The following is a 14608-nucleotide window of genomic DNA, read 5'->3' on the forward strand; positions in this document are numbered from 1 at the left end:
CGCATGCCGTGGGAGACCAACATGGTGAGCCAGTTGGTACTGGGCCCCGGGAGGACTGGCTCGGAACACACCTTTTCCTGGAAGTTGAAGACAGTCTCTGCTAGCCGCTGCACGTATGGGTCGAGTTTGTAGGATTCCCACACCAAGGCGATGCCCTCAGCGATCAGGGCCTGCACCTCCTTCTTCAGGCCGGCCACCAGCAGAGAGATGGTGTTCCGTTCCTCCACCTTCTCACAGGTGCGCTCGTAGGTGCGCACGCTTTCAATCAGGGAGATGGCAAACGGGTAGAGCTGGTTGGCTTGATGAGCCTTGTTCACAATCGCCAGAGGGACTCGAAAACCAAGCCACTTGAGGTTTCGAACTTCTTTTGAAAGTGTGATAATCTCGGGCAGGAAGTTGACCTTAAGCTTGAGGACGTTCCCAGATCGGCCACGAACCCGGGTACTTTCGATGGTGAAGATGCGCCCCGAGACGCCCAGGTTCCGCTGCTGCACCTTCCGGGCCCAGTCGTCAAATATTTCCTGGGTGTTGAGCTTCATGCGGAAACTGTCACCGTCCTGCTTCAGCTTCTGCCCCTCCACGTGGTTCTCCCAGCCCTTACCCAGGACGTCCTCCACACGCTTCATGTAGGCGGTCAGCTGCCTGTCAATCTGCTTCGCCCAGATGATGGACCCGGACACAGGCGGCAGGTCGCGCACGTGGCTCATCTTGCAGGACTGACTCTGTGGGTACTGCACTTTGAACTTGTCGTGAAGAGACTCGATGTCGTCTTTCACGCGCTGGATTAGCTGGGTCTGGTATTCACGGATGGCGCCCCGGATGTGAGGCCTGACAAACAGTGCATTGAACCTGGAGAAAATCCTAAACATCTCGTTAGCATTCTTGGCTGTGCCGAGCTGATCCCGAAGGCGAGCAGTGATCCGGGTCTCCACCCTGTCAATCCTCTCGTCGTATCTCTTCATCGCGGCCTCCCACGCCTCTGTGCCTTCTTTGGAAACATCCAGTCCGTCCACTTCCTTGACATTCTCGTAGGCGAGGTTTACCTCCTCAATAGCATTCGCATCGGCGGCATCGAAGAGAACCTCAGCTACTTTCATATCCTGGGGTTCAGGGACCTCCCCTTGATTCTGCTGTGCAACCGCTGTGACCTAGAAGGGAAGGATCGTGACAAAGTTAGCAATGAAGGCTGTATTCTGTTGTACACCAGCAGAGCACACACACAAATTACCAGTCAGCCTCGGTAACGCTTGCTTGACTCTAGTCAAACACTTAAAAGACATTTTTAAGAGAATGGAAGGGAGTGGGAGAGATACATTGATGACAGAGAAACACCATCCATTGGCTGCCTCCTGCATGCTCCTTACTGGGGATGAAGCCTGCAAACTGGGCAAGTGCCCTGATCAGGAATAAAAAAACTGAGCTTCCCCAGCAAAACCAGTGAAACATTTCATAGCCCTGACTCAGCAAAGCCAAGTAAAACACGACACAGCACATCTTAACTCTGCGCTGCACAGACCTTCTGACAATGTACTCCCTCTGCTTAAGACGAAATTAACGTGTTAGACCTGGATTTGGGGCACTTGCCTTTTCAATGTTTAATCAGCAGTTAGAGCTGTGAATGAGTGTAGTAATTCACAGGAGTGTGACATACAAACTCAGTGTCCAACACCGTTTTCCTTTCTTAGTCTTAAACTCTAGGTTACAGCCCACAGGAAGCACACAGCAGAGGGACGAATAAAGTGAGAGTAACATCAGAACCTCCATTCAGTTCTCTCCCCATGTGCTGCTGGAAGTCAGTGTTGAGTATGTCACAATACATTAAAGATGAACATTGTAAGCCGAAGAGTAGTCTCTAAGAAAAAAGAAGTCAAAGAACTACAGCTCCAAGTCTATAGAGGAATTAAAGTGATAAAAACAGCACAAGGAGGGCTGCCAGAAAGGGAGGAATAAGAATGAGACAAGTGGACAAGAGCAAACAGCAGGTGTGAGTCTAACCACATCGATAACTGCACTCAGTGAACAGACTACACATAGTGATGAAACATGCTAAGAATGCATCACACACCCAAACCATTATGTTCAATTAATATTTGACAAAGGAGGCATGAACATACATGAGTCAAGACAGACTCTTCAATAAATAGTGTTGGGAAAATTGGACAGATACATGCAAAAAAACAAACTAGACCACCAACACAAAAATAAACTCAAATGGATACAGACTTAAACATAAGATGGGAAACCATAAAAACACTAGAGGACTCCACAAGCAGCAAAATCTCAGACATATGCCGAAGCAATTTCTTCACCAATACCACTCCTAGGGCATTGGAAGCTAAAGAGAAAATAAACAAATGGACTACATCAAAATAAAAAGCTTTTTCACAGCAAAAGAAACCATCAACAAAACAACAAGAAAGCCCACTGTATGGGAGAACATATTTGCAAATGTTGTCACTGATAAAGGTTTAATCTCCATCTACAAGCAACTTACACAACTTAATAAAAAGAAGATAATGATCCAATTAAAAAATGGGCAATGAACCTAAATAGAATCTTCTCAAAAGAAGTCAGAAGGCCAAGAGGCACATGAAAACATGCTCAAAATCACTAATTATCCGAGAGATGCAAATCAAAACTACAATGCGGTACCAACTCACACCTATCAGAATGGCTATCATCAAATCAACAAACGACAAGTGTTGGCGAGGATGCGGAGAAAAAGGAACCCTGGTGCACTGCTCGTGGGAATGCAGACTGGTGCAACCACTGTGGAGAACAGTGTGGAGCTTCCTCAAAAAACTGAAAATGAAACTCCCATTTGACCCAGTAATCCCACTCCTAGGAATATATCCTAAGAAACTAGAAACACCAATCAGAAAGGATATATGCACCCTTATGTCCATAACAGCACAATTTACAATAGGTAAGATTTGGAAACAGCCTAAGTGCCCATCAGCAGATGACTGGATTAGGAAACTATGGTACATCTACACAATGGAATACTATGCTGCCATAAAAAAGAAGGAATTCTTATCATTTGTAGCAACCTGGATGGAACTGGAGAGCATCATGCTAAGTGAAATAAGCCAGTCAATGAAAGAAAAATATATGATCTCACTCGTTTGTGGATAATAAAGAACATTATAAACTGATGAACAAAAAGATAAAAACAGAGGCAGTAAAGCATCAAACATACAGTCAAATTACAGCGGCAACGTTAGCGAGAGGTGGGGGAGATAAGTGATCAACAGGAGGACCTGTACGCATGCATATAAGCATAACCAATGGACACAAGACACTGGTGGGTGAGGGCATAGATGGGAGTGAGGAGGACAATGGGAAGATATGTACACATGTAATATCTTTATAAAAAAAAAAGATTTGGTCAACCAAAAAAACAAAAAGCTGCAGAGGACTCACTATTAACAAGTACTCAACCCCGAACAGCAGGTACCTCAATCAGTGGTGAAGCCTCTTGGACTGAACAATTTCCAGGCTGGAGCCCCGTAACTTTTTTTTTTTTTTTTTTTACAAGATTTTCAAGCTACAGGAGGGTTGAAAAGATTTATCTATACACCCATCTAGCATTAATTAATATTTAGCCAATTAACATTTGCTATATATTGGCTTTATCATATATTGATCCATTTACCAATATATATATATATATATATAAATAAATCTTAGGCATATGCAATTGTTATTCACATTTTGCAGACGAGGAATCTGGAGAAAAGGGTAAATAATGTGTCCAAGTCACACAGCTAGTTCAGCAGTGGGCTGCAGGTTCTGGCTCTAGGGTCCATGCATTTTGAGGGTAGGAATGAATGGGTGGACAACGTTAAAGATTTGGACTAAAACAATATAATACAGAATCACTAGATCTTAAAGACAACAGCCACAAGACAGAGCGACAGAGCTAAAGAAGTAATAACACACACACACACACACACACACACACACACACGAAGTATAACACTGCAAAACAGAAACAGGTAGCTCATTCTCAAACAGTCACGCGTGAACTTCTGGGGTGGGAATCACCTGTGGCCTCAGGACCCGGACGATGACTGCCCTCAGCTGCTCGTGCTGCCGTCGGAACTTCCTCATCTGGTCCAGGCGAGCCTGCAGCTTCCTGTGGGCAGGGTTGATTCGCCACACCATCTTCAGATTTTCTTCCCTTTTCCGTTTGACAATGTCTCTCAGCAACACCTGAAGTTTCTCGTATTCATCATCCCAAGTCTGAAACACTTCGAAGCACGCCACCATGACCTAGGGTGTAATTTAAGAACGGAAGCTTGTTATTACAGCGCAGTTTGGCCTCAATGCCCCGAGGCTGGTCTCTGATAGAGTAAAACGTACCTTTTCGAATTCTTCATAAGCAACGTGCATTAGTTTTCTAGTGCCCAACACTTTGAGTAGCTGGGAGCTCAAGTCTCTTGAAATGGCCTCCACCAAGCGCAGGGCCCTCTGGATGGGATACTTCGTGTTTCGGATCTTCCTCAAATGGGTGAAAATCGCCACCAGAGCCTGCCTGATCTTGTCCAGCTCAGTGGCAGACAGCAAATCGTTCAGAGGGAAATCTTTCATCAGAGGGTTGTAGTCATTCACTGTTTCCAAAGCCTGTTTTAGACCTAGGTTAAGAGAGACAGTTAATGGTTTTTATATACAGTAAAACAACTCTAACACAGTGGCAGATGTCAATCTTACCTCTACTGAAAAGTAATGCAACCACAGGACATTCCGTACAGCCTACTACTGGGAAAGTAAACTGAAATGTCCCTCATGATGGCACAGTTTGATGTTGCAAAAGATTTACTGACAAAGAAACTGTTTATTATTTGGGGGAAAAACTGTCATTAACAGGATGATCCTAGCATAGCCTCATTTCCACCTGTTAAAGCATATCAGGGATACACCATAGTTCATTTTCTTTTGCTTTCTAGATTATCTAAATGTTCTACTAAAAACAAGTTTAAGAAACTAGAATTTTATCATATTTAAAAACACTAGAATTTAAATCTTATGCCCATAACAGAGGTTAGGTGAGTATGTTATTGACACAATCACAGAAACTCCTGGGTCCATTCTAGTTTTCTACTTCCTCTGGCACAAGATATTTAAAAACATGATAGAAAGACAAAGGTTTCGGAGGCATTATAGAAAATTCAATTATATATCAAGTATACTTTTCCACATTAGTAAATGCCCAGGTAACATGTACAGCGTGATCAATGTAATGGGACAATTTCCACCCGAAATCTCCTTTAACATTTGCCACGACTGCGATCTGGCTGGTGGCCCTAACGGGCCTCGTGGGCATGGAGTGGTACACACATGCCTGAGCGCTCCAACGTCCGTGTGCCCACTGGGTGCTAACGAAACACCACTCACGGCGGCCCAGGCAGAAAACTAAAGGCTCCTGCCCCCTTCCAAAACAGGAGGGGAGCGAGAACAGGACGGAGCAGGTGAGGGAGGAAGAGGAAGCACTGAGCAGCTCCCTGTCCGCAGCTCCCTGTGGGCAAGTACCCGCTGCGTCTGCGAACCGTCTTCCTGCCCGTCGGGGCACTGACTTCACTCTGCCAGCACAGCTTGCTCAGGGGGCTGAGCAACCGGGACAGGATGCAACTCCCACGGCTCTCGATACCCAGGCCTAAAACTGGCCGTGACCTCAAAACCCGGGGAGGAAACGGGAGGTATGTGGGAAAGTCATTTCCATTACCTCGAACTGGGGGAAATGAGATAAGTTGCAAGGAGAAAAGGAAAGGCAGTGCATATACTAACGTTCATCTCAATCACCAGCAGGTCTCACAAAAGGCAGATTAACCACTTGATGGGCGCTCAGGCCTGGTTTTACCTGTGTCTGTGTCGAAGCTGACGGTGGCGTGGAAGCGCTTGCCGTGCTTCAGGATATCCAGCGTGAGCAGAACCTCCGGGCTCTCGCGCTTCTCCTGTATGCGGTACAACGCACGCTCCAAGTTCAGCCAGAAACTGATTTCTTGTAAGGCCGTTCCTGAGGCAGGGTCTCGGTCAAGTTTGGTCACCTTTAAACATAAAATAACACTGAAGGGTATTCCCATGGAAACAAAGGTGGAGAAAGGATCATTAAGTGAACACATGCATTACAATTTCCATAGTTCAAGCGCATTTCCTGCCTGTAAACCACAAGTAGGTGAACTGAAGATCACAGGTAGGAAAGAGGTCAGACGAAGGCTCAGGGTGTTGGTGAGGGTCTCCCACTTCCCCGGTCTGGCAGGCCTGCTGAGCAGTCCCAGTACCAGGGCAGGTATGGCGAACAGTCACCCATGAATTTACCTCACAGATAACAAGAGCATGAAACCTTTATAGCTACTTTCAGCCTGTGCTCTTACTTTCTGAATTTCTCGGATCCAGCGGTTAACTCCGGACTGTAGCTGATTAAGAAAAGTTGGGTCTTCAACCTTATCTCCAAAGTCTGTAACTTTTGGCTTTTCTCCACGCTCATAGCACTGCTTGGCGACATTTGTAATAATTGGGTGAATTGGCAGGCTGATCTCTGGAATTTCAATGTTTTGCTGCAGGTGAAGGAGTCCCATTTCAAGTTCCGCAATCTTTTTTTCAACGGAAGGCGCCATTTTATCACCATCCCTAAAAAGGTAGAAAACACCTCAAAACAGTGCACTATTGGTCTCCAAAGACATGCTCTCATTTCAGGTCTGTCAAATAATAATCTACATTTTATTAACGCAACAGATTTACATCCTCTTGGTTGTTAGCTCTACCTCCTGATTCTGAATTTTATATCATTTTCCAATATCTTGTGAGGACGTAGTGAAACATGATTCAAACCAACAAAGGGAAAATGGTTTTTACCTGTCTGCCTTGCCAGACTCTCTGATGTAGGACTTAAAGAAAGGAGCCACAGCATTGCTAATGAAAGAATGCAAGGTTTCATATGGGGAGTCCTCGCTGAGCGTGAGAACGCGGAGCTGGGAAGACACTGGTTTGTCTGCATCAATGACTGGAGTGCGTTTAATGAACGCCAAGCTACAAGAAAGCAAAGAAGAAATTAGAACACAAAGTCTCGTTCCTAATTAGTCTGGACTCCCGTGGCCTTCTTTTGTTTCGTACAAATTAAAAACTCATTTGGCCCTGGCCAGTATTGCTCTGTGGTTAGAGCATCAACTGCGCCCCAAAAGGTCTCTGGTTTGATTCCCATTCAAGGGCACATACCTGGTTAGGGTTTGCTCCCCACTCCCCGGTGTGGGAGGCAACCAATTGATGTGAGATCTCACATCGATATTTCCCTCTCTCTGCCCTCCCTCCCCTCCACTCTCTGAAAAGCAATAGAAAAAAATATATGGTGAGGATTAACAAAACAAAAAAGAAATTCATTTGAATGTTTCAATTTAAAAATCCTATTAAGAATAGACTAAATAGTTGCTTTTCTAATATTGAAACAGTGCTTATTTTTACTCACTCACATGAGAACTAATCAAATCAAGGTTATGGTTATAGCAAGGGACCGTGAAATCAAGCAAAATTAATTTGTCTTATAAATGGGTTACATTTGTAACCTTAGCCTCATTAACTCTAACCTTCCTAGCAACTGCAGGTTACAAGCCATAATGCACTTAAATCTGATCTTAAATCCCATAACAACTCGAATAAACAAAGTCACTCCCAGGTTCAAGTGAAAGTGGGCATTCCAGCCGAGACCGGTTTGGCTCAGTGGATAGAGTGTCGGCCTGCGGACTGAGGGGTCCTGGGTTCCGTTCCTGTCATGGGAATGTGAGTTGGTTGCGGGCACATCCCCGGTGGGAGTGTTCAGGGGGCAGCTGGTCGATGTTTCTCTCTCATCGATGTTTTTAGCTCTCTATCCCTCTCCCTTCCTCTCTGTAAAAAATCAATAAAATATATTAAAAAAGAAAGAAAGAAACAAACAAAGAAAGAAGAAAGAAAGAAAGAAAGAAAGAAAGAAAGAAAGAAAGAAAGAAAGAAAGAAAGAAGTGGGCATTCCAGGCCCCACTACTCTCCCAGTTCCATACCTGCTGTGCACCCTTTCCCTTCCCTGCCTGCCTCGGATCACTGCTTAATAGATGCTCCTTTCTCCAAACGTGTCATGTGCTTTTGTGCCTTTCCTTAAGAAATCGATATTCAGCTCCTGAAATTCCAAGCAACCCTGAAGACCCGCTTCCTGCGGTGCTTCTTCCAGAGGGCCTTCCCTAGAAAGAAGCAACCGCGCCCTCGTCCCTGTTTCATGGCAGCTCGCACCGCTGAGAGGGCAGGTGTGGAGCTGGCTGTGAATTCACCTCCTTCCTCCCAAAGACCACAGGCTTCTTTGAACAGGACTCAGGTTTATGGTTTACATACCCACTGCATATCTTAGGTATAGCAGGAGCTCAAAGGTGGCTGGATTAATTCTTTTTTTTTTAAATATTTTTTATTGATTTTTCACAGAGAGGAAGAGAGAGGGATAGAGAGTTAGAAACATCGATGAGAGAGAATCATCGATCAGCTGCCTCTTGCACACCCCCCACTGGGGATGTGCCCGCCACCAAGGTACATGCCCTTGCCCGGAATCGACCCCGGGACCTTTCAGTCCGCAGGCTGACGCTCTATCCACTGAGCCAAACCGGTCCCGGCAAGGATTAATTCTTTAAGAAAATGAATATTTGAATTTTCCTGTTCCCAATAGTTAATATTCTAAAACACCAATGAGGTTTCCTGATGTGACACCATGAGAAGAACAAAGCTGCTACAAAATTCCTGCCAACAATGTACAACCTGGATCCGACCATGGACAACACAGACAAACCCAACTGAGGGATGTGCCTTAGACCACCCTCTGTCCTTTCGAGGTCAACATCATGAAAGACACAAAGGACCAACACAGACAGACACAGGACTGAATTCTGGGTCCCGGGAGAACTGCTGAGAGGAGTATGACCAACACAAAACACTGGATCTGAAGGGCAGGATTGTTCCAATGTTGCATTTCCTGAAGCTGGTCACTGTGCTGAGGCTAAGGATGGGGATGTCCCTGTCCTTAGGAAATACTCTTAAGAATTTAGGGAAAAGAGGCAGGTTGTCTATAACCAACTCGGAAGTGGTTCAGGGAAAAAATGAGAATACAAATGTGCTAAATGTTAACAGCTGATACCTGGGAGTTCTATATACTTACTAGTCACAAAATGCCTGTAAGCTTGAAATTATTCAAAATAAGTTTTAAAAGCCAACACAATCTATTTTAACATCTGTACATTTAAATATGTATAAGATTACTTGAGTATAAACTGGCACAACATTTCTGGAAGATGGAAAATCTGGTAACAGGCAAATGTAGATGCACCACATCTGAACCTGTGATGCTGCTTTTAGAGATTTGTCCTACAAAGACTCAGACCTGTACCTAACAGTGTTTACCAGTTATCTATATATATAAAAGCTTAAGTGACCAAACAACCGTTTGCTATAACATGCACTGACCACCAGGGGGCAGATGCTCAATGCAGGAGCTGTACCCTGGTGGTCAGTGGGCTCCTACAGCAGGGGTGCCGGTAGATCAGCTAGCTGACGCGCACCCAGCCTGGGCTCAGGCTCCTCCCTGGACACCTGCCACTTCATACATCCTCCCACGGGGGATGGCAGATTACCAATTTTACCTGATTCCGGCTTGGCCTACGGGGACTGGGTCGAAGCCAGCAGTTTAACATTCCCCTAAGAGTCCCAGATTGCAAGAGGGCACAGGCCAGGCTGAGGGACCTCACCAGTGCACAAATCTATGCACTGAGTCTCTAATTTATAATAATGATGCTTCAGATACAAACTGAGGGCATTATTAGATATGTTGCAATGAGTGCCATGACATGGAGATTAAAGTAAAAATATTTTAGAATTTATCTTAATTTGGAAATCCTCTTAACTTATCAAAAGTAAGATACTGAAATTATAGAGTAGAAATCCTTTGAGTGTTTTCTTAATGTCTTTGTCTGAGTCAGTTAAGACTGACATTTAATTCTCTCCTCAAGCTCAGAACCCAAGATTATGATTATCGTAACACTACTCACCTGTTGGACTTGACTCCATAATGAATGTCTATGTTGATATTATAGGAAATGAATTCTTTTTCTTCTTCTCCTTCATCACCAACATCCTCTACAAATTATAATAAACATCGTATCACATTCTTGTCAACATTTCCAATTTTGAGTCAGCTCTCCTTATTTCCCTTTCCTACCTGTTTTTTTCTGACTCCTGCCCAGGGCCCTCCTTTGCTGCCTCATCCTGGGCAAAGGGGGGAGGGGGACCTCTCTGAGTCTCTGCTCTGTGCCTGGGCTCCCGGACACATTCAGGAGCTGTTGCTGGGCAGGGCTGGAGGGCAGGTGTGCTGTGCTAGGGGAGCTGGTGCCTTACAGCCCCTTCTCCAGGCCCCACTCATTCCCACACCTTGGCTCCCTACACAGAAGTTACCTCCTCTTCCCTTCCCCCCTGCCCCTACTCTACCCCCCACCCCCATTCTGCTCAGTGGCTAACTTGGCATTTACTATGTGACAGGCATTTACTAGGCACTTAGGTACATCATGTCTTTAACCCTCACTACAACCTATGGGGACTGGCATGACTATCACCATCCGTTTTCCAGGTGAGGAATGTAAGCAAATTGTCCTCAGCCCGGGGCTGGAAAGGGACAGCCTAAGAAGTCAGAAGCCGGAGATTCTAAACCCAGTGTCCTCATCAGTACACAGGCTGCCCCTCCCTCATCAGGGCAAACTGCTGTCCAGCATCAGCCCAGGTCCCTGAGAGGTGTTCCCCCGCCTTCCCCTCTGCTCCTGGAGCACTTCTCATGGCCTGCTGGGGATCGACTTAGGGATGCACCCCCCTCCACCCTCCACCCCCCACCCCCCACGGTGGGCTCTTGATGCCCAGTGGCCCTTAGAAAAGCTGACGGGATTTAATAGTAAGATAGCTCAATATACATTTTGAGACTATTTCTAAATAGCTAAAAATCAAAACAGAAAAATAAAAAATGTGTAAGAATGGAAACAACGCAAACCTGTAGGTGTAGCACTAACCCACCAGAGGCCTGGTGGGTGATCAGTTACATGGAAACGTGTGCTACAGAAATCACTCTCCCAGGGTTAATTTAACATTATACATAGGAAATCATTACCCCAAGATTAATTTAACACGGTCCGCCCTCCCTTCCACCTCCGTGGTGTAAAGCAAAGGATCTTGGGAAGGCCATTTCTCCTCCTCTGGGCTTCAAATTCATGATGCGAAGCGGGCAGCAGGGGGTGGGGTAGTAAGTCAAGAGGCCTACACGAGATGTCCCGGTTCTTTAAGCGTGAACACTAGGAAAGCGGAGCATATAGGGCCGGAGCAAAAGCCCTACTTCATTAGTTTTAACAGGAGACAAAACCCACGCTTCAAGTGAATAAAATATCACTATGTCAATAAGACAATGACTCTTTCAAAATACGGTTTTTGGTATAATTTTAGGAAGGGGAGGAATGGCAGAACATTCTAGTAAGCCAGATACTTACAAGTTGTTTTTAAAAAGTGACTAAACAAAACAAAACAAAACAGAAAACCAACTAAACAAACCAGCTGGGCACTCTGACTACGGAAATGTGGCTACAGCCCAGGTACGAGAAGCCACCCTGCCCAACACCAGCCACACCGCAGCTCGGACCAAGCGCAGGAACACCCGGGACAAACAGCTGTCGGCTGGCGGCATGCTGAAGGATCTCCTCTCTTCAGTTTCGGAACTTCCTAATGCTCCTCTATAGTTTATGTAAAACACATTATCAAAGCACCCAAACCACGTAGAGAAAATAAGTCAGTCTAGGACCCACCAAAGGAGATTACTGACATGACAGCAAGCACCTCATGTTAACTTTGAATCATTCCTCCCTCCCAGCTAACGTTTCCTCACCCATGCAAACAAAAAGACTCGGACTGGATTAATTTAACGGAGGCTTCTCAGGATGCTGCCTGCACCTCCTGAGCAGGCCGGGTTACAGGAAGCGGGCAGCAGGCCAGCCCGGTGAGTCAGGGCTCTGCGGGCGCCGCTCCCACAGGACACTGCAGTGCGGCAGCGCAGCGGGCTCGGCAGGCACACCCGCTGACACAGCCCCAGACACGGACACGCCAGTGGGTCTTCCCCAAGTGCCTGCAAAAGCCCGCTCCTCTTGATGACAATAACTAATGGAAGCTGCTGTGAATCGCTCACAGCATACATTTTAGAATCATTCTTAAATGCCTGTCCCCATAAATACAGAGATTAAATGACGTCTGAGCATGTCTGATTCCCACAGAGTTAAAGAATCTATGACTGTTTCATAAACTACCATCCAATAACTTCATTCCCCTGGCTGCCTTCGTTCGCGCCACTCCCTGGTGGTCAGCACATGTCATAGTGAGCAGTTGAACTCCCGAGGGGACAAACTGCATATTAACCTTTTATTATATAGGAAACAAGTGTCTTTCCTAGAGGAGGAAAGATACTTGATAGTTAATTCTTAATAACAGGGGAGCTATTAATCCTGCTATATCTAGAAGCTTATATGCAAACACAAACTGTGGATTTATCAGGTAATGTCTGTCAGTAGAGTTTGAATCAGTTTCCTAGCGCTGCTGAGTATTACTGGTTAACACACAATGACCGACACGGCACTGCCAGTTACGACAGTCAGAGAGCCAAAGGACCAGGGTGTGCTGGGCCATAATGCCATTTCTGAGACTGCCAACGTTCTAGAGATGTTCAGAGCGTCATTTAGCCTTAATTTGTATGCTTTTATTGAAGGACTAGTTTACTTCAAACTATGAGTGATTTACTTTTTTTTATGTTTTTATTGATTTTTAGAAAGAAGAGAGACACATCATTGATCAGCTGCCTCCTGCACATCCCCTACTGGGGACTGAGCACCCAACCCAAGCACATGCCCTGACCAGGAATCAAACTCAAACCGATGACTTCTTAGGGCATGGGTCAACACTCAACCAGAGTCACTCTGGCTGGGCAAACTATGAGTGATTTATAACACTACACTGTGCATTAGGGGAGCATTATGCTGGTTTAATGAAATAGGAAAACGTGCACATTTGGTGACCTTAAAGACTCAGACTACCTCTCGTGGGTAGACAGGGATGATTCCACAGTTTGGTGGACAAATAGCTGAAAAGGGTTAAAGCAAGGTAAGCTGCTGAAGGAGGGCTGAGGCTGCCTGGCTCCCAGCACCCCTGGGCATTCCTGCATTCGTGCTTCCCTCCCAGCCTCCTCCAGCCACAGGACAAGGCTCTTTCCCAGGCTGAATGAAGCCAGTCCTTCTCTTTGGCCTATAGCAGTGGTCGGCAAACTCATCAGTCCACAGAGCCAAATATCAACAGTACAATGATAGGAATTTCTTTGGAGAGCCAAATTTTAAAAACTGAAACTTCTTCTAACGCCACTTCTTCAAAATAGACTCGCCCAGGCCGTGGTATTTTGTGGAAGAGCCACACTCAAGGGGCCAAAGAGCCGCATGTGGCTGGAGAGCCGCAGTTTGCCGACCACAGGTCTATACACACTACCAAGTTTCTTGTTACATGTTTCTGGTTCTCTGTCTTCCATCTCTGTTTTCCTTTAAAACAAAACCGTGCCAGCGCCCCGTGATTCTGTCCATCACACGTCTCGCCTTCGCCCAGGCGGCGGCTCTGGTGCTTTCTCATCACCTCAACAGCCCCCTCCGGCCTCCCGAGGGCTGAGGCTCCCCCGCCACAGCCCTCCTGGCTGCGGGACAGGGCGCAGGCCGGGGAGGAAGTCAGAAGCTCCTTCAGCCCGGAGCCTTCCTTCCCTTTGTGACTCTGTTAGGAACCTGGAGGGCTAACCCCCACATAATTCTTGTACGTAATGTAAAACTGGGACTCGTTTTGATATTTCCAGAAAAATAAAAGAGAAATAAAAAACTCAAAACTAGTAAGTTACTAATGCCTAAGGAATTTAAGATTTAATCTTTCTGTTTTGTTAATCCTCACCTGAGGATATTTTTCCCACTGATTTTTAGAAAGAGTAGGAGGGAGGGATGGAGAGGGTTGTGTGTGTGACAGACACACCCATTGTTTGCCTCCTACACATGCCCTGACTGGGACTGGGGATCAAACTGCAACCCAGGTACGGACCCTGGACTGGGAAATAAACCAGTGACCTCTCGGTGCATGGGCAGACATTAACCACTCAGCAACATCAGCCAGGGAAAGAAGAGAAAGTTTATTTAGAAAATTATAGAGGTAGCTGAAAACCGTCTGGCTCAGTGGATAGAGCATGGCCTGCAGACTAAAGGGTCCCAGGTTTGATTCCGGTCAAGGGCATTTATCTTGGTTGTGGGCACATCCCCAGTAGGGGGTGTGCAAGAGGCAGCTGATTGATGTTTCTAGCTTTCTATCCCTCTCTCTTCCTCTCTGTAAAAACTCAATCAAATATATTTTAAAAAGAAAAGGAAGTTACAGAGGTAGAAAAACTGGGCTGTAGAAGAAATGGGTTCAGGATACAAGTTACAGAAGCAAAAGAAGGGCCCTTGGAGCTTAGGGGAAAGAGCAAGAAAGACACACACACACACACACATACACACACACACACATACAC

At 45.8% G+C, this 14608-nt stretch overlaps 1 protein-coding gene across 1 annotated transcript in view; it reads right to left on the reverse strand.

Annotated features, from left to right (window-relative positions):
* Window positions 1-14608, reverse strand: part of DYNC1H1 (dynein cytoplasmic 1 heavy chain 1) — a 74209-nt gene that overhangs the window by 53636 nt on the left and 5965 nt on the right. Inside the window, exons 2-8 of the mRNA XM_036411695.2 lie at window positions 10053-10140; window positions 6856-7029; window positions 6375-6630; window positions 5861-6047; window positions 4366-4637; window positions 4048-4275; window positions 72-1148 (exon numbers count right to left, since the gene is read on the reverse strand). Of these exons, the coding sequence (XP_036267588.1) occupies window positions 72-1148; window positions 4048-4275; window positions 4366-4637; window positions 5861-6047; window positions 6375-6630; window positions 6856-7029; window positions 10053-10140 (2282 nt within the window). The remainder of the gene's footprint in view (window positions 1-71; window positions 1149-4047; window positions 4276-4365; window positions 4638-5860; window positions 6048-6374; window positions 6631-6855; window positions 7030-10052; window positions 10141-14608) is intronic.

Source organism: Pipistrellus kuhlii, unplaced genomic scaffold (assembly GCF_014108245.1).
Source record: "Pipistrellus kuhlii isolate mPipKuh1 unplaced genomic scaffold, mPipKuh1.p scaffold_m20_p_41, whole genome shotgun sequence".
Lineage (NCBI taxonomy): Eukaryota > Metazoa > Chordata > Mammalia > Chiroptera > Vespertilionidae > Pipistrellus > Pipistrellus kuhlii.